The 21,176-nt window shown below is 33.4% G+C and overlaps 2 protein-coding genes across 2 annotated transcripts in view; both read left to right on the forward strand.

Moving 5' to 3' along the window:
• LOC133199571 (peptidyl-prolyl cis-trans isomerase FKBP1A-like) overlaps positions 1–21,176 on the forward strand; it is a 159,183-nt gene that overhangs the window by 12,075 nt on the left and 125,932 nt on the right. The gene's annotated exons all lie outside the window — the stretch shown is intronic.
• The window catches only part of LOC133199687 (uncharacterized), a 16,816-nt gene continuing 10,382 nt past the window's right edge, over positions 14,743–21,176 (forward strand). The window contains exon 1 of the mRNA XM_061335559.1: positions 14,743–15,002. Coding sequence (XP_061191543.1) covers positions 14,820–15,002 — 183 coding nt within the window. The 5' untranslated portion in view covers positions 14,743–14,819. The remainder of the gene's footprint in view (positions 15,003–21,176) is intronic.

Raw genomic sequence — 21,176 nt, forward strand, 5'->3', positions numbered from 1 at the left:
AGCATCGGTGATTTCTGTCGCTCGTCAGAAATCCATCAGAAGCTATAGTTCACGGTCTGTACCAACTTAAGGAAATTAAAATGGATGTAGGTTTAGCTTCAAAAAGAAAATCGAAGTGTAGTTTAATAATTCTAGATAGAGATATTAGGGAAAATAATTATTTTGAATTAGTTATGAGCATCAGTGATTTGAGTCGCTCTTCAAAATGGCGATTTCAGAATTTATCAAGACTGACTTATTTAACGTCTGTAAAACCAGTAAAAAGTGAAATTTGATGCCGGTTTCATTTGAAAATAGATAATCTAAGTGTAGTTTAATTATTCTACATGAAAATATTATGGAAAATAATTATTTTGAATTAGTTATGAGCACCAGTGATTTGAGTCGCTCTTCAAAATGGCGATTTCAGAATTTATAAAGACTGACTTATTTAACGTCTGTAAAACCAGTAAAAGGTACAATTTGATGCCGGTTTCAATTGAAATAGATAATCTAAGTGTAGTTAAATAATTCTACATGAAAATATTCGGGAAAATAATTATTTTGAATTAGTTATGAGAATCAGTGATTTGAGTCGCTCTTCAAAATGGCGATTTCAGAATTTATCAGAACTAACATATTTATCGCCTGTAAAACTAGTAAAAAGTACAATTTGATGCCGGTTTCACTTGAAATAGATAATCTAAGTGTAGTTTAATAATTCTACATGAAAATATTCGGGAAAACAATTATTTTGAACTAGTTATGAGCATCAGTGATTTGAGTCGCTCTTCAAAATGGCGATTTCAGAATTTATCAAGACTGACTTATTTAACGTCTGTAAAACCAGTAAAAGGTACAATTTGATGCCGGTTTCAATTGAAATAGATAATCTTAGTGTAGTTTAAAGAAAAGAGAGAGTTTGATTTTTGGAATGTTATATATAATATCAGAGAAAGAGGAGTAAACGCTTCCCGATCGATTCACATGCGAAAACATCTCCGGCTGACGTGACGTTAAAATGACGCAGCGATGCTGCTCCAGGTTGATAGACCTATGCATGTATATAATTTCACAGGAATTTATCTATTTATCCTATAAATTAGAAATTTTGCACAATTGTATCATTTGTTCTATATAAAATGTTGACGAATTTTCATGAAATTATCTCTGTTCTTTATGAAGTAAAGGGAAATGTCTCAATAATTTCCGAACAGCCCTCGTATATGATAAGAAGTATTTACCAACATAAGAACATCATAAACAACATTATAAAAAATGTGAAGAAAATGGGTTCAGATGACATAATTTTAATTTTAACAGCTTCAAATATATCTATTAATAAATGCTGTAAATCACTTTTATTCACGATAACTTTATTTCCGTAATTACGCAAGACGGATTTCATTTTCACGTGTACCGTTTAGCGGGAATTTTTAGCAGGGCAGGCTTCAAATGGGGGGCAACTTCCCCCAAAAAATCTGACAAGCAAAAAAATGATAATAATAATAATGGAAAAAAACCCTCAACTAAGCAAAAGTTGGGGGGGGGGGCGACTTCCCAAAAAAAAATCTGACAAGCGAAAAAAAAAAGGCTAATTTACTGTCATAATCCTAGAAATTTGCCGGTGCTCGACTTACAACATCAAAAAGTGGGAGGGGGGGGGGGGGCAACCAGCATCCAAAGGAAAATTTACTACAGCAAAATACTATACTCAGAAAAAAATGGAGGGGGGGGGGGGGGCTACCCGCGTTCTACGGGCCTGCCGGGTGCCAACTTTGGCTTAGTTTAGCGGTTCTGAAGTAGCCAGCTAAAATTTTAATTTGCACCCTTGCGTATAAGTATACAGAATACAAGAAAAATATAAACTTTGGTCAGCCTGTTGTTAATATATCTTCCATCTGGTGTTGGTTTTTCCTCAATCTCTGGTCTAAATCCGTATTCAGAAGTATATTATTATATATATTATACTAAAAATTCTAGAAAAAAACTTCCTCTCTTTTACAAAGTCATAGTACTCAGTGTCTGTCAAAATAAAGTTCTGCCAAAATTACTGGCACACTTTTGAGCAAGCAAAAGGCCAAATTTTACACCCGCCAAGAAAACCCGACATACGGTATTTTCAGTAGTATAGATAACATACAACAATAACCAGAATTCATCAAAAATGTTGTCTTGCTTATAAATATCAAATACCCACCTGGAGAAAACAAGGTGTCGCAAAAGTTTGGTGATCTACAGTATATATAAATTGTCAGTATCAGAGAACTCATTTATGATGGAGGGATTGAAGAAAAGATGCATGATTGGAAAAAAAACATAATTAAGAGTTCTTGCAATTTTTATCATTTTCTTAAAACAAAAAAAAAGACCAAAAAAAAAGACAAATTATAAGAATATTTTCTTTTTTAATATTTTTGTTAAAGTATATTCTTTTTGTTATTATAATACTTCTACAAAACATAGATTTCTATCATGCAATTTAAAATTTTGAAAGTTTTTGCAAAAACCTGTGACGTCACAAAAGGATGGAAATACCCTAACGCCTAGCTGCAAAACACGTCATACTACCAATAGTCCTCTGCGTCTCCGCACAAATAAGGCATTCCAAAAAGTGGATAAAATTGACACTGATTGGTTGTAACAAATTTAGACATCCAATCAAATACTTCCATACAAGGAACTGAAACGTACAAAAGTGCGTAACGGCCATATAACAATCCATGGACAATCTGTGAGCTACTTTCGATTGTCTGAATTTATCACTACAAATCACCGGGGTTGCAACAGAATTATTTGAAGGTCTTCAGTCATACAATAACTTGTTGTTAATTTTATAATTTGTAGAATGTAAAGAACATCAATCACTCAATCTTTAAGAGAAGGGTTAGTCATTTTTGCTGTTTTTAGATTCAAGTGTAACATAATACGAAAATTCACCTTGTTCCATGACAAAACCACACTCTTCTTCGGAAAGCATACTTCTGATTGTATCTCGCCTCAACTCCACGGAAAGATCATCTTTGTTGAGACGGATCTTCACTTTTTTCAAGTTTTTGCTAGACACAAGAAAATTTTTAAATCCAATGATTGACATTTTTGGACAAGCATACAAAGAGAGAAACTCCAAATTCCCTTCGACAAGACAAGCCAAAGAAGCATTCGTCAAATTCTTGATACCTTCCAAGTCCAATTCCTTCAGCAACGTAAGGTGTCTAGCCAAAACGATGATGCTCGTATCCGATAACTTATGATTGTATGCGAGATTCAGATTTCTTATTTCTGGACAATATTTGCAAATCTTTAAAATATCAGAATCACAAACCCTCCTACAAGCGGACAGATCCAGTTTTTGTATCCAGGAATGGTCGAATGGAACTTGCAATGGATTAATTGGTTTAAAGACTTTTGACAAGTCCGAGTCTTCCATGATGGTTGTCTGCGAATTCTTCTGATTCCCTAAATTTCCATTCTTTTGACTTTTTTGCTTGATAATTTCATTTGTTAACCCATACATTACTTTGATTTCGTTTTGTCCTTGAATGACTCTAGGACAACATTTTGATTCGCTGTATGTTTCTCCGGATCTAAAGACTTCATAACAATCGCATTCAGTGTTGCCTGCAGCCATATTTTGATGCAGAGAGGCTATTGGAATTTCCGGAAAACGTTCATTATTACAAAGAACAATCTGTTCAACAAATGGACAACTGTACATCTGAAATTCCTGAAGTCTTGGACAATTCATTACCAGACAACTTAACCCAAATCCTGTGATATGACGACAGTGACAAAGATTGACAAAGCTAAGCCCATTGCAATGCCGAGACAGTTCCATAATTCCATAGTCTGTGATCCCTAAACATCCCTCAAAATCCACCTCCTTCAGTTGAACACAACCGCGTGCAAGAGCAAGAATTCCTTCGTCAGTAACTGCCGATTCATCTGAGTAACATATGCGTAGTTCTTGGAGGTTTCTACAAATGGACAAATATTCCAGTGCTTTGTTGTTTACAAATGTATTTTCCCAATGGTCCAAGCAGAAGCGGAGATCCCTATCACCAAATCCTCGCTCAGCTGCAGCAAACGTGTTGAGAAGAGGACAATTTTTGCCAATGTACTCATACATCTCCTCTGTAATGTTCGTACAGTCCAACAGAGTAAGCTTTCTTAACTTCTTACTTGAACATGCAGCAACAAACAAGTTTTTCATTTCATTTGGATCCCTTTCAAACCTATCTAAAGATAATTCTTCAAGCATCGGCAATGACGATGTGAGATCTAATTCGTCTGTTTCGTGTGTATTACAAGCACTTAATTTCAAACCTCGTAAGTTTTGACATGTCTCAAATATTGTCTTAATTGTGCGCCCACTTGTTCTCCGTAAAGAAACATTTAAGCTTTCTATCTCAGGATGTTCACTTACCAAATCCTGCAATTCAACATTTCTGTTTTGTCTATTCCAGACAATATTGGAATCTTCGTACCTTGGAAAGTCATCCGTATTCTGACATTCGACGAGTGTTAGTTTTTCCAGCTTCGGAAGTGGTCGTATTGGAGGCAAATAAGCACAGAGTTCTGAGTAAAGGCTCCAATCCCATACAATAGTTGTTACATGAGGATATTTTTCAAGAAGTTTACGGAAACATGTAGGAGATACATTTGTATCAACAGTATAAATTGCTTTCAAATTCGGACAGAAAATGTCTTCTCTCAGAAATAAGAGAGGTCCGTTATATTCTTCAAACATACCCATAAGCATCGACTTAAATGGTGTTGGCTCACAAAATCTTTTCAGATAAAGTTTTTCAATGTTGGAGGCAAGATAGTCATCAGGTTCCTCTCCATTTATTTCTGAGTACTTCAAAGTATCGATGTTTCTTGCTATCACGCGGACACGTTGTATATATCCTTGTTCGTCGTCGGCCTCTTTTACCCATTTCAGAAGTCCGCGTGTATTCCAAAAACATTTTCGGTCTCCTAAATCCCGCCAGTGAGTACAAACAGCTTTAACGTTCTTTACAATGTCATAAAATGACATAAAGGAAAATATTATCACAAGAAGTTCATCGGGTAAGTCAGATATCCCAACAGGCATATTAACTGAAATGAGAACGTTGATAATTTTTAAAAGGTTAATTTGTATCTTTTCATGATTATTGATAACCTTTGAGTTATCAATAATCGCAGAGAATGTGGTAAGTATTCAAAACTCAATTTACACAAGATTTGTTTGTGAAACACTGATACCCCCATTTGGCAGTTCATGGCAAAAATTAAAGTTCCCAAATGCAGGTCAAACTCCAAGGTCAAAGTCAAGATATTAAAAATAATGGTACCCCTAGATAGGTACTGTCACAAGCAAAACACGTGAAATAAGAAAGCCCTAGCACCAACCGTTCAAAAATTATGGCCAAGGTTAAAGTTTTTCAAGAGTAGGTCAAACTTCTATGTGAAGATCAAATGGGTCAAAATTAATTGTGCCCAAGGGAAGGTCTTGTCACAAAGATTACAAGCGTGAAATCTTAAAGCCTTAGCACCGACTTTTCAAAAGGTATGACCAAGGTTAGAGTTTTTCTAAAATTTGTCAAACTCCAAAGTCAAGGTGAAAGTTCAAAATTGTTGGTGCCCATTGGTACCCAAGGGAAGGCTTGTCACAAGGAAAATACATGTGATATAAGAAAACCCTAGCATTTACCATTCAAAAGTTATGACCAAGGTTGAAGTTTTTCAAAAGTAGGGCCAAACTGCAAGATCAAGACGAAAGAGTCAAAATTGTTGGAATCACAGAGATGGCATTGTCAAAAGGGACACACCTGTGAAATATTAAAGCCCTAGTACCAACTGATTAAAAGTCATGGCAAAGATTAAAGTTTTTTTTTAAGTAGGTCAAACTCACAGGTTAAGGTCAAAATGTCATCAAAATATTTGCCCCCCCCCCCCCCTCAAAAAAAAGATCTTGTCACAAGAAATACATCTGTGAAATATAACAACACTAGCATTATCTGTTCAAAAGTTATGTCCAAGGTTAAAGTTTTTTTTAAAAGTAGGTCAAGCTTCAAGGTCAAGGTCCAAATTTCAAATAAAAAATATTTGTGCCTGAAAAAGGTCTTGTCACAAGGAATACACTAGTAAAATATGAAAGCCTTTCTTCAGAAGTTATATCCAAGGTTAAAGTTTAGTAAATTTTTTTAAAACGTGGACTAAACAAGCACTGCAAGGTCAAGGTCAAGAGGTCAAATATACTGGTACTTAATGAAAGGTCTTGTCTCAATGAATATACCAGTGAAATATGAAAGCCATAGCTCCAACTATAAAAAGTTATGGGCAAGATTAAAGTTTTAATAAATTCGAAGAGAGGATATTGATGATGCATGTGTACATATAACACATAAGTGATTTTGTCATCATTTGTGAAACATAATTCAGTTACACCCCAGTGAGCAAAAATGCATAAAAAATATCAGAGTATGTCTTATAAATCCAGTATAAAATGTTTATGCATCTTTTACTGTGCTCCAAATATTTTATTGTTACTATCACAATATAAATAATTTATGCTTCTGATCGTCAGATAGTTGGGGGTAGTGGTTTTAAATCTATTTAGACAAAATAAAGAATAGAAATAAATAAAATAAAGTACACTACATATAAATTACTCTTTTTTTTTTACTTTTTTTTTATCTGCCACCATTTCTTCATTGCGACTGTAAGTATGCAGTTTTGTTTTATCTAAGAATTCAGCACCATGAAATCTCATAGAGAGAGAAAGAGAGAGAGAGATTCCTTAAAATGTTTTTAAAACTCAAAACAATAAACCAAGAATATATTCTTTGAAACGTATGGGCGTAAGTTGTTTATAGCTGGTTATTTTATACCCAATGAAGTAGATTTTTTTTTTATAATACATGAAATAATAATATTTTTTAAATCTATTGTCAGCTTATTCTGGTATAGTACAATAATAATAAATAATTAATTATTAGTATCATGATATGTAAAAAGGACTTATCGGGGGGGGGGGGGGGGGGGGGGGGGGGGGTTAGATCCAAGACTTCCAGTTGAGGTTGAAAAAAGGGGGGGGGGGGTCACAAACTAATGACAGCAAAACTTGCAATTAATGTAATTATTTAAAGTTTAATCCCATAAGTTGTCTTGAATTTAAATTTCTTTATTGTTTATTAATTGAAATCAATCTAGAAATTGAAAATTGCTTTATACTTTCCTACTCCTCTCATTTTTTTTCTCAGTGAGAAGGGGAGGGGTGCCTGGTGCGGCGCCACCACTGTGTACAAAAACTATTTCATAAAGAAAACTGAAAAGAAAATATAGGGACAGCTCTTATTGTTTCTGAGGGTGTTACCTTTTTAAGCAAGATTTTGTTGAATAAAATCAATCTTGCGCTGATTGCAGGACAATAAGACAAGGATAAATGAACACCCGTACATGTCTTTCACTTATGACTGTGACCCACATCATGGCCGTAGGAACCGGAAGGGGCTGATAATTTTGCCGATATATAGATTACTATCATAAACATAGATACTATATGCTTGTGCCCCTCAATAAAAACGTCTGATGACCCTTTTTTTTTTTTTTTTTTGCTTGTCAGGAAATTTTGGGTAGTGCCTCCTCAACTGTCAACTGAAAATGTATGGCTGAGCCCCCCCCCCCCCCCCCAATGAATTTGCTTCCTACGGGCCTGCACATATCAGCAATATAAATGCAGCTCTACTCTTTTTATAAACCATAAAAACCATTATGTGCAATGAAATCGAAAGTAGGAATTTTACACTATAGTTACGTATGCTAAAAACGAATAATTATTTTGTACATTTACATGAAAAATAATCATATAATTTTCGCAGATTTCTATCTTTACAAATTCCTTGCAATTAAGATATTTGGGAGAAAAATATTCGAATATTTTGCAAGAGAAGGGGGGGGGGGGGTTCTAGCAAATATCGATAAATATAAAATAATGAACAGGGCTGATTTATTTTCTGCTTTAGCCTTAAATTAGTGATTTTTAACAGGTTTATCTTTCTTAAGAATATTTTTTTGGAAATGTATTTCATATTATTCCAAAGAAACTCACATTTAGGGCGACAATGTTTTGATGAGTTTTGTTTGCTTAATAAACCATTCTGATAAGTTGCGACACCCCTTTTCAATTAATCTATGTCTCTGTTTCGAAAACGACGTTCAAAATACTGTTACAAATGAATATAAAGGGATTAGAAACAAGTCTTTCCAACTTTTTACTTCCTCCCTTTTTCCAAATCATTTAGAACTTTTATATGTTAAAATACTCGCAAGTTAAGGATCTAAGAATTTCGCATTAAAAGTCTATTTCCATTTAAACAATTTTTTTTTGCAATTACTTCTATCCATTTATTGAATTACATTGTAGTTCTTCAGTTTAGAAACATTCGTTTTAAGATCATTTCAGGTATCTCGTTTTTTTTTTTTCGGACTGCCCTCTTCCCCACTTTGAAAAACAAACTTCGTGCCTGGACGCGCATTCCAAAGATCAGCTAATATTTGCAGGCGTGTAGGAAAAAGTCCGGAAAACTAAGTTGGACAGGCTATCGTCATTTGAAGCAAGTCGTATGTTTTTTTTAATGATGTTCAATACTCAATACTTACATGTAATTAGGAGCGATGCATCGCACAAAAATGTGTTCAAGGGATAGAAATACAATGTTCCTTCTTAAAAATTATATTAGCATAGGGACCAGGTAGAGTGAAAACTTTCCGAGACAGTAACACAGATTATTTTTACTGTACATGTATCTATAAATTTCAATCAGTTAAACACGCAGTTGCCATCAAGACTGCGATGTGAAATCAATTTCCAACTGTCCTTAATTGTCTTAAATTAATTATGAAGTTTATTAGTAAGATAATAAATATCTATCCCAATTAATACTAGTTTTAATTCAAAGTCACATATGTAAAATCGCTCAAGGTAATTTTTCCGCCCTACGACGTTACGTTTCTAAAAATGACGTTCTACTAGCATTTTTCTTTTAAAACACCGTCATACTTCAAACTCTCTTTTTCAAAAAATATAATCGATATCGAAAAAAGAAAAACGGCAAAGAAAAGCTAAAAGTCTACACTATCAATTGACAAAACCCCGTTACTTTTTGAGACAGGGCCATTTTTGATGGTTCGTGGCTCTTGCTCTTTCAACATTCAGTTTTGTGTACAAAAAAATGTTCTTTCGATATAAATTACGTTAAAAAATTTGACTGTCAACGGGCATTTTAATCAAACTTTGTATGACAAATCGATTGCACCAAACGCACCCTTTCAAAAACGCACCTCATTACTTTATATCCTATCTTCACATTAGATGAACGATCCCTTATTGTAGCCCTACAATCCCCATGGGCCATAATTTGAAAAGAATTGAATCTGCATTGTCTGAGAATGCTCTCATATTGTTACCACTTATCATGGCCCTGCTTTTCAGTTTGAGAGAAGATTTTTCTGACATATTCCTGAATAAAGCTTTTATTCTTCAAGAATATTGCCACTCCAACTCTACCCTGGAGATATATTCAAACTGCCCTACTTGAGGATGCTTGCATATTATTTAATATCACTTATAGTCCTGATGTTAATAATGTCTCGGTTTAAAAGATGTGTGAAAGTTGGTCAATATATGGGGTCTCACTTGCTCAGTGGTTAGAGCCACGGTACATGTATGCCAAAGACCCTGGGTTGAGTCCCTCTTGAAACTTGATTTTTCACCACCTGTTACATTTGGCACCCAATATGATAAGAATATTTAAAAAAAAAAATCCTGAATTTTCCTGTATATTCCTCTATGAGATCTTTCATATGCACCTACCATCCTGGGCATGATCTGAACAGAGTTGAATCCATACTACTGGTAGTGGTACCTGATGATGTTTGCAAATCAGTATGACTAACTGTGGCTCTGCTATTTCTTGATATATTTTTTTCTTAAATATGTAACAGGAAAGGAGAAAAATCTGACAGACCAGACAGGGATTCAAACCCGGGCCCCCTGAATCTCCAGTCAGAAGTTTTACCAACTGAGCTATCGAACCCACCTGACCTCCACAAATATTTCTACTATTAAATTAAAATAAAAATATTCTTTTGGATGTTTTCAACAGTTTAAATTTTTTCAAGGTAAGGGGCTGACATAGGGCTGGTGATTCATAACCAGTTTCTTTTGTGCTAAGCAGATGAAGATCATAGACTTAGAGACTCTCTATGGAAGGGACATAGATCATCAGAGGTCTATTACTTCCAACTTTCAGTATACCGGTATTCATTTTCAGCTGGGTGAACTGAGACAAATAAGACATAAGAAGCTTTAATTAATTAAGGTGTTCAATTCCTAATTGGACAAAATTCTCTATCTTTAAATATCAATCTGATATAAAATACTCTTGCATTCATCTAAAGTAGGGATTGATATGAGGAGAGAATTTTCAAAAATGTTACTACCTCATAAAGATAATCTCACTTTAATCAATATACCCCTGTAATCTTAAATACAGGTACTAAGAATACAAACAAATGTTGTAGTGAAAAAAAAGTAATTTAATTATTAAATTAGGAATAACACTACAGTTAAACTACTGGATAATGACTCCCATCATCAGTTTGATTAAGTGCATCAGATTTAACAATTTATGGGAGAAGAGACTGCATCGAACCATTTAATTATTAACATTTTACATTTTCAGGGAAAATTTATTTATTGTATCTGTATTCTTTTTGTGCCCTTTCTTTTACTTTTTTTCCCTGCTTTTGATTTCTACTTTTAAGACATTGGTTGTAATAAATTATCATCTTAAGCACCATGTTTCTAACAGAAATTTTACAATCAAAATGTCGCTTTGTTAAATTAAGCTGTTTTAAATAAACAATATTGGTCTGGATATCAAATGTTCATCAAATCCATTATTCATAGTATGTAGTCTTGACATATAACTTCAGAATGAAAAGGAGGTCATCCATGAATCACAATAAAATGATGTAATCTATTTTGCTTTAAGTGTAGCATAAAATAGCTACAAAGCGCTCGAGTTGTCTGAGAAGGTGGAAAATTGTCCAAACAGTGGCCAAGTTCTTTGAATCAAAGGTGATTGTCAATGTGAATTGTTCTACAGGAGAGCTGTCTTAGGGGTGACTTGTCCAGCATTGTAGTGCATGTGCAAGCTGATTTTACAACATATTATCTGGTTATATATTTACTTAGCTTATATATTCAGTGTGGACCCTGAGGTTCATAAACTTCAGACTGAAGTTTAATAATTGACTGTAAAGAAGGTTAAACTCCCCATCCCCACCCTAACAATAATTCACTGACATTGTATCTACTTATTTAGTTTAATAAATGTCTCCAATGCCTATATCATAACTGAACAAAGCCAGATATCTATAGACATGATGACCATACTTAGAAATGTAAAATGAATTCAGTCAAAACACATATTATCAACTTACATACATAACTTTGATGGATAGTTATTATTATACTTGTACAAAGTGGTCATCTAATGATTCATCATCAGTTATCATACATGTAGATACTGAGTTGGGATATATTAATGAAAATTAGTCGAAGGGAATCCTTCTATAATCTATAACCACAAAATATGATGAAAAACTGCTTTAAATTCATAATTAATTGCAGAGAATTTTAATTTAATAAACACTTAAGCACCTATTTAGAAAAAATCACCAGTAGTCCTAAATTATATGAAAAAAGTCAGTGCTTTTTAGTGTTATAAACACAATAGAGGAAATTCGCGTCACAACTTTGTTTCGAATTAGCATTAGACTTGTGTGATCAAGATTTAAATTTATTCGTGCTTACAATGAACTTATCGCTAATAAAATAAGATAATTATTCTTATTTTATCTTTTAAAACACTGTCTTACTTACAATAAATCGACTTTACAAATCATAATACATGCCGATTCGTATGCGGTTGCCTATTGCAGGGTGCGTCGATTTACCCAAATGGACCCAAATGGAACCCAAATGGAACCAAATGGACCCAAATGGAACCCAAATGGAAACCCAAATGGACCCAAATGGAATATTAAACATATATTATCGTATTCTCAAGTTGTTACTCATTTAAAATGTTGAAAATAATGAACTTGCAAATGGAGAATATTTAATTATTCATTTCTAATATTGTATTTTAAAATACAAATTGATTTTTTTTTTCATTTTGTAATAACTATTGCATATCATTGAATATAAAATTGAAGTATTTCATTTTAAAATTTATATAGTTTTCATGGCCGTAGGAACCGGGGGGGGGGGGGGGGGGGGTGTAGCACGGGGCCTGTGCCCCCCCCCCCCCCATAATTTTGCCGATATATATATATATATAATACTAAAGAAAATTCATTCGTATTTAAAATACAATATTAGAAATGAATAATTCATTAATATTCTCCATTTGTAAGTTCATTATTTTCATCACTTTAAATAAGTATTGTAACAACTTGATAATACGATAATATATATATTTAATATTGCATTCGATTTCCATTTGGGTCCATTTGATTTCCATTTGGGTCCATTTTGATTTCCATTTGGGTCCATTTGGGTCCATTTGTGTTCCATTTGGGTAAATCGACGTGCCGCCTATTGCCTAATAAAAGTTGGATGCCGATCTCGACGATTCAAAACATAATTCCTCGTACGATTCTGTTGTTGCCTTTTTTCAATAAGAGGTTATAAACTGTCTAAATATTTAATTTAATTAGTCAAATTGTCCAACTTCTCACGTAAGAGATGAAGATAAACGAAGCCCACATGCCGATCGCGATGTCAATTAAGAAATGACCATACACTTATTTTCAGAATTTTTGAAGTAAATATTGAATAAAACAGAATTGTTCAAGAGTGTTATAACTTTTTTTGCTTCAAAATGTTTCATTTTAAACACCAATAACATCTATATTACGTGGTTATAGCGAGCGCAGCGAGCGGCGCAAAGCGCCGCTCGTCACTGCGAGCTCTAACGACAACGCCTGGGCGAAGAGAAAATTCGGACTACTGCACATTCATTCAATAGAATTTTTTTCCGCAGTAATTCTGACCCACAATGCATCGCTTCTTGTTCTCGCTGCTAACTTCGTTCACGCGGTGACAACAACTAAAATTTCACAAAAAATAAACTCACCTTAATTAATGGCTATTGCATGCAGATAGTAGATTAAACGATTTACAGTCACTTCGTACACAAACCGAGTCGTACACAAACCAACTCGTATACAAAAAGTCAACTCGTACACAAAAAAAAAGTCAACTCGTATACAAACCAGAAGTCAACTCGTACACAACTCATACATACGTTTTCCTATGTGATTTAAGGTAATATTTGCCATAGTTTCCAAAAAAATTGAGAAGTCAACTCGTACACAAATGTGTTTTCTGTACATTTTTAACTAGTACATGTGTATATATATATTTATAGATCTTAATCTTAATTGGCTATACACATCAAAGACACATTGCTTAACTATAACATATTCTCTAATTGTATCAACATTTTGGCACATGAGTTAACTAAATCAAGATTGTCAAATTCATTCTTAATTCTTAAATTAATTCTTAAATAAACGGAATTATCTTAAATAATTCTTATATTGTAAATTTGTTAAATATGTAGTTGAAAAACTTAATTCAAATGGATTTCTAATTGTCAACAGAATTGATATACGTAGTTTTTATATTTCTAAAAAGTTTTCTGTTATGCAAGTAATGCATGTTGATGTAGAATATAATATTTTATAGCATCCTAATTTATTATGTTAAATAGATATATAGTGTAGATAGTAAATTCGATCTAAATACATGGTAAGAATTTAATGGTATACTGTATAACACATTTTTCTTGCACTTATCTAAACTTATTTAAACGAAAAAAGTTTTAAAAACTTACCGTCTTGCTGCAGGAAAGACAACTCTCTCGAACCATGGTGAAGTATAAGGAATGAAGAAACTTGGAGACGTTTTCGATACATATAGTATCTCATAATTAAAGGATACCGAATTATGAGCATCTCGTAATTAGCGTTTTCCGCAGATCCAAGAAACCACCGCGCGGGTGTTGGTTTAACAATACTTCTTTGATGTCTTTGATGTTCCTATCCTATCAGGGAAGTTGAATTATTTAAATATTTAGGGAAAAAAACTTAAAAAACTTAAAGAAAAGTAACACTTCGTGTTATCAAACATTATTTGTATAAAATTAAATCATAACGATTGTATATAAATGTTGTGTACGAGTTGACTTCTGGTTTTTGTGTACGAGTTGACTTTTTGTATACGAGTTGGTTTGTGTACGACTCGGTTTGTGTACGAAGTGACTGGACACCGATTAAACGTTCTTTGTTAAAATATTTGCACTTTTTTTGTTTATGGAAATGCAGCTAACGTACGACGTCATGTGACGTCACAGTCTAAGACGTTCCAAATGTCTCGTGCGGTTTGAAGAGGCGGGTCTTAAAATGAAGTGAACAATGCGCTCGCCCCAACGGTCGCACCGTCAACATATTAACTATCTTTGGGTATAATTATACGAGTAGCGAATTGCAAGGCTACCGCTTGGGATTTCTATTTTTAGAGCGACTCTGAGCACTAGCGACAGTTTTCACTGGTACACCGCCAAGTGTCATGTGTAGTTTTGGTCTTTGTTTCGGCGATTATAGGGTTGGATGTTTTCGTAATCGTTAAAGTGATAAAGACTAAGTGTTGGTCGACAATCAACCACAAGGAATCACTATGAAGTTCATCAAAAGATACTCATTTTACAGTTGATGTAATGAAAATGAAAGTAGGATTTTTCGATGTGGCATTCCTTGCGCAGATTTTTTCTTGTGTGTGTTTTCATGCTGACGATAGGGACTATTATGCCGTGCTAAATGTAAAAAGGTCTGCAAAGCCATTGGATATTAAAAAAGCGTACAAAGTCATAATGTTCAAGCTCCATCCAGATAAAAACAAGGTAAGTAGGAAGTCTAGTATACATGTATATATATACTCTTATGCTGGTTGTGCTTATATATAAATCTGATAGTTTTAGATTTACATCTTGATTAATGTCTTCTTAATTTGCATCAACAGAGACATGAATTCAAACACCAATTATTAATAAGTTATTTAAAATTGATAAAAATTCTAAATTTTATGAAAACTAATTCAACAACCTGAACAAGGGCACCACAAAGCGGAGCATCCCCTCGCCAAAGAGCATATCATTCTCGACATGAATTATTACCTGATAAACTCCCGTCACCCACTCACTCACTCACTCATCCACATACACAAAAGCACATTTCTATATCCCCTCCAATGTAAACATTGCGAGGGGATAAAAAAGTTTTTTTGTAAGGGAAACACAAATTTTAGGTTTTATAGTTCACTCGGGTGACTTATTGCTATCTGTTGAATTGAACATATTTTATTGACAAAGTCAAAAGGATCGGACACAAGTTCAGAAACTTAGATAGTCTTCTCCTAATACAACATTTTGTTAAAATTGCCAAAATAAAAAACATATATTAACATATGGTCTACTACATATACGTAGTTATAGAAAGAAAAAAAAAAGTTTTAAGTGTACAAGTATAACTTGAATTGGTAAGAAGAAAATTTTTTAAAAAGTAAGCTTATTTTGAAAAACGACCACATTCATTTAAGAAAGTTTGAATGGTTTTGAAAAGTTCAACATTTTGTTCAATAGTAAGAGAATCATCTCCCCATAACATTAAATGTACATCTATAACATATAAATAATTAAATGATAAAAGCTTATTCATTAAGGAATTCCTTGCTTTTACATAATATTTACAAGCAAAAAACAAATGATATGCATCTTCTAGTAGTCCACAAGAACAATTAGGACTGGTTATTAGGTTACAGCGATATAAGTCAGACTTTAAAATACAATTATGTCTTAATCTTGTATGAATTATGTTCAAAAACCTTTTTCCATATGAAAAATATTTCTGAGGTTTTGCAATACTGTTGTGCAGATAGTTTTTAAAAATTTTGATAGAAGTTGCCTCCCTTGTTTTAAGACTAAGGGAATTTCACTTTCTAACTGTATCAGGAATAAATGATTTATTATATAGTTCTAATCTGTATTTTGGCAAAGAATAATTTAAGAAATTCCTGGTAGTGTATCCTGAAATATTGCCTCTTGTATCAGGTACTAAATTTTGTAAATAATTAGGTACTAAATTATTGTGCATTTTATACATTGTTATTAGTTTTGCTCTGTTTCTTCTGTGTTCCAATGGTTCCCAACCTGTTTCCAAATATAATGAATTTCTTGAAGCAATAATTGTAAGCCCAGTAACTATTCTTGCAGCAAATAATTGTACTTTTTCAAGATTCTCAATGTCTGTTTTTGTGCATCCAGACCAAACTTCAACAGCATATTCAAGTTGTGGTCTAATAAAAGATATATACATCTGGGATAGAATATCTCTTGACACAGTAAATTTTAGTTTTTTAAGAAGCCCCAGTTTTTTGTATGCTTTCTTTATAATGATATCAATATGATCAGACCATCCTAAGTTGGACGACAGAAGTATCCCAAGATGTTTGTGTTCTGTAACATATTCCAATTGGCAATTGTCAAAATATAATGTAGGAAACTGCTGCATATTTTTCGAATTAAAAAATACGGCTTTGGTTTTCTGTGGGTTAAATTTCAATAACCATTTCTTTGACCATTCATCTAGTATTCTAAGATCATGGTTAAGATTTTGTTCAATATGATTAATATTATCTGAACATTGTTGTAAGGAATTATCATCAGCATATAATCTACAAACGGATATCATATTTTCAGCCACATCATTTACATACAGTAAAAATAACAAAGGACCAAGTACTGAGCCCTGAGGAACTCCAGCTTTTACATGTCCTACAGAGGAAAATTGATTTCTATACATGACTTGTTGTGTTCTATTGCTTAAATAACTATCAAACCAATCTAGCATATCACCATTGATTCCATACATTTTTAGTTTGTAAATTAAGCCTTTATGCCAGACTCTATCAAATGCCTTGGATAAATCACAAAACACCATACAACAGAATTTACCTTCATCAATACTTTTTACTATAGAGTGGTATGTTTCTAAAAGTTGATATACGCATTGTAGGATTAAATCATTAAGGAGTTTTAAATCTGCTTGCTTATAGTTCCAAATTTTACGTTTATATGCCGCATTAACATTGGTATTCTGGTGAATATATATATAAGTTGCTTTATGATCACTAACTGTATTACTAACTTTTAATGTTCCAGAATCATGTACATGTATATTGTCACTAATAATGATAGGATCTATAAGGGTTTCTGTATTGCAAGTAATTCTTGTAGGTTCATGTATGATATTTGTTAATCTACAGCTGTTCATTATTGTATGAATCTCATGTGAGTTGTTAACTTTTAAGAAATCAGTGTTAAGGTCACCAAGTACTACAATATTGCTGGAGATATCACAAGCTTTTTCAAAGGACCAAGATAGTTTTTGCCAAAAGACACTATTAGTGTGTGGTGGACGATAAATACAGCATATAAGTAGATTTCCCTTTACTTGTGGTATTTCTATCCAAATGAGTTCAGTATTAATTGGTTCTAAATCTTCTCTTCGACTAGCCTTAATTAAATTTGAAACATAAATCATTACACCTCCACCATAAGAATTGCGATCTTTTCTAAAAATATTCTTAAAACCTTCTATGAACAAACTTTCATTTGTAACATGTGTGTCTAAATGAGTCTCACTAAAACATAGTATATCAAAATCTTGAACTAAATACATTAGGGAATCAATCTTATTTCTGATGCTTCTAATATTAAGGTGCAGGATATCAAGAGAGTTTGAAGCAGGTGGGCCTGGGTTTGTTTCAATATCACCAGATAGCAAAAGAATGACAAACATGAATAATTGTGCAAAAAAATTAATTCTGAGAGACCAAGATGCCATATTTTTATATTGTTTTTGGAAGATACTGGATATGAATTGCAAAATATCTAAAAGTGTAGTAGATTTTGAAACTTTAAAAGCAGACCTTGACAGTATATTATGACATTTAATGTAAAAAACCCCAATCGCGGCACGGTGTTGTTCAAGGGAATTACCCATTATCAAAAACTGTGGTTAAGCAAAATCCAAAGTTTGATTTGCAACTGGGCCGCCTTGAAATGGGATTTATTGACATTGTAATTATTTGGCAATATATGAGATGTGTCAATTCGAAATAAATAGAAAATAAAAAAACACAAAACAGTAAACATAAAATTTGAAAAAAGAAGTGCATTAACTCGCACATTTCCCACGTAGAAATTGGGAGATGCATTATGAAAATAACATGAAAAACGGGTAATAGAGTACCGCTGTACATGACTGAATTGTAGTATTTACATGCATGTGTTGGGATGTAAATAATACGAGACAGAACGATATAACATCCAACTATATACACATGCAGATCGATTTGAAGACAGCGTGACAAACATAATAGTATAAGAATAAATTTGAACATACTGTACATATGTTTGGGACATCCGTTATGTTGATCTGTCAATCACATGTTTATAAATGAAAACGAAAGTAGGTAAACACTGATTCGACGAGGTTCCAAGCGTCTGAGAGACGCGAACACGTGGAAATGTTTATAAACACAGTGATTTACGATTTTGGCGTCGAAGCAAGAAACTGTTCGTCTACGTTGTCATCTTGGAAACACTCTAGGTCCTCTGTTGTGTTTATCAATATTTTCTTCCCATGGTGACCACGGAGTTTCGCATATATTCGACCGTCATATGTCCAGCAGCTGTCAAGTTTTTTATTTTTTACTACTTGGCTACTTATTTCTTTTCTGAGTGCTATCTGTTCTCATCCGCTGTCATGCCGACGTGCATAGTTCATGGGTCATAAACTTTTGAACATTTTCAGCTTCTTCTCTTGAACCATTGAAGCAATTTCAACCAATTTTGAAATTCATGGCCCCAGGTTCAGGGGTTCTGGAGTCAGGGTGGGGCTATAATAATCATGTTCATATAGTGAAAATGCATAAATTCTTTACAAATCATCTTCCTTCCCACTGTATATATAAGGCAGATAAACTAAGTGCATGGCTATGTTGATCAAGAGTGCCTCTATCAGGGTTTGGTGCAAGAGGGAAGGGGGGGGGGGGGGCTCTATTGATTAAATAGTGAAAGTGCATTATTTCTTTGAAAATCTTCTCTGCTCCTGGATTCTAAACAAACAAACCAAGTGCATAGTTATGATGAGCAAGGGTGCCTCTTCAAAAATTGTGAATTTCATGGCCCTTAGGTCAGGAGTTCTGGTGTTAGGATGGGGCTCTATTGATTATATAGTGAAAATGCATTAAGGTCAGATGACAATTATACTGTATGTGTACTAAAATAAGCGGATTTTATATCTTAGTGGCTTTGGCACGGACAACAATGCGCTAATTCATGAATACCGTTAATAAATCATAAATAAATACAATACATGGCACAGATGTGTGTAACGCTAATTCATGATTACGCCAACCACTCAATACCCAGTGATTGCGCTAAATTTTGAATACATCAATTTATGTACATGTACAGTATATCAATAATATATGATTTTTCCAAAGAATTTGTCATTGCAGTACCTATACTTTAACAATGAACTTCAAAAAGTTGTGCCTTGTGGGTGGAAATTGTTGTTACAATAATGATTACTCTTTATATTTAAGGTAAATGTTGACTAGGATGAAATATTTTAATTTTATACATGTATCTCAAATAAAGCTACAATTAATATTTTTTTAATAAATGGAATCAGGTCATTGATCAAACCAAAGAGCAAACGCAGATTTGGCAGAAAAAAAATCTGCCCAGGGGTAATTTGAAAGGGTCGGTCGGGTTACAGGAAACAAACTTATTTTTTTTTTTTAGACCTTACCAGGCATTTGCGCAAGATACAAGAGGGTGATGTGTCCTGTATAATCCTATTTGAAATCACTTGAATTGTCAATATCACAATTTTTATGGTATTTATTTTCTAAGACATTTTGAAAACGGATTAGTAATCACAAGATAATGTTTATATTATGAATATTTCTTAAATATTACATGGAGAAACAAAACAGATATTTGAGGAACATGTCGACACACCATAATTCTTTGAAAATCTTCTCTGCTCCTGGGTATTAAGTAGATAAACTAGGTGCACAGTTATAATGAGCAATGATGCTTCTTCCAGATTTGTAAAATTTGTGGCCCCAGGGTCAGGGGTTTAAAGGGAGAGGGTCTGTAAAAAATATAGTTAAAATGCATAATTTCTTTGAAAATCTTCTTCTCTGTCACTGGCTGTATAGCAGACAAACTAATTGCATGATTATGATGAGCAAGGATGCCTTTTCAAAAGATTTGAAAGCCATAACCCCTTGGTCAGGGGTTTTGGTGTTAGGTTGGGGCTCTTTTTAATATATAGAGGCAATGCATTGTTGCTTTTAAAATCTTCTTCTCTGACCCTGGATATTTAGCAAACTTACTAAGTGCATTGTTATAGATGAGCAAGGGTGCTTCCTCCAAAAATTGTGAATTTCTAAGCCCTTGGGTCAGGGGCTCTGGTGTTAGGATGAAGCTATGTTGAATCTATAGTAAAAATGCATTACTTCTTTGAAAATATCTTTTCTGCTTCTGGATATCTAGTAGGCAAACAGAGTACATAAAGTTGTACATGTAATAAGCAAGAGTATTTTTACCAGAGTTTTGAAATTCCGCACCACTTCGACAATTTATTAATTTGCTCTACTGAAAGAAGTTATTTTCTTTTGCTATTCACCTATGACAATTAATCACTGTAAAAAATGTAATTGAAAGGTTAATTGAATAACAGAATTATACAAGAATTTTTTATAATATATTTAATATAAAAAGTACTTTCATAGTTTTTAATGGTCAGGTAGACTTGTAAATAATAGATAAATAAAATTAGATAAAAATACCTTATCTTTATACATTAAATGTTTTTACAAAAACCAAGAGAGGCCAATGTGAGAGGGAATGATATGGGTGTACTAATATTGCTCGAGTTGAATCTACATTACTCTACTATGCTTCCATATAATATGACCAATCATGGCCTTGCTGTGC

This window comes from Saccostrea echinata, unplaced genomic scaffold (assembly GCF_033153115.1).
Source record: "Saccostrea echinata isolate AGI-Se365-2 ecotype Australia unplaced genomic scaffold, CSIRO_AGI_Sech_v1 ptg000034l, whole genome shotgun sequence".
In the NCBI taxonomy this organism is placed as follows: domain Eukaryota; kingdom Metazoa; phylum Mollusca; class Bivalvia; order Ostreida; family Ostreidae; genus Saccostrea; species Saccostrea echinata.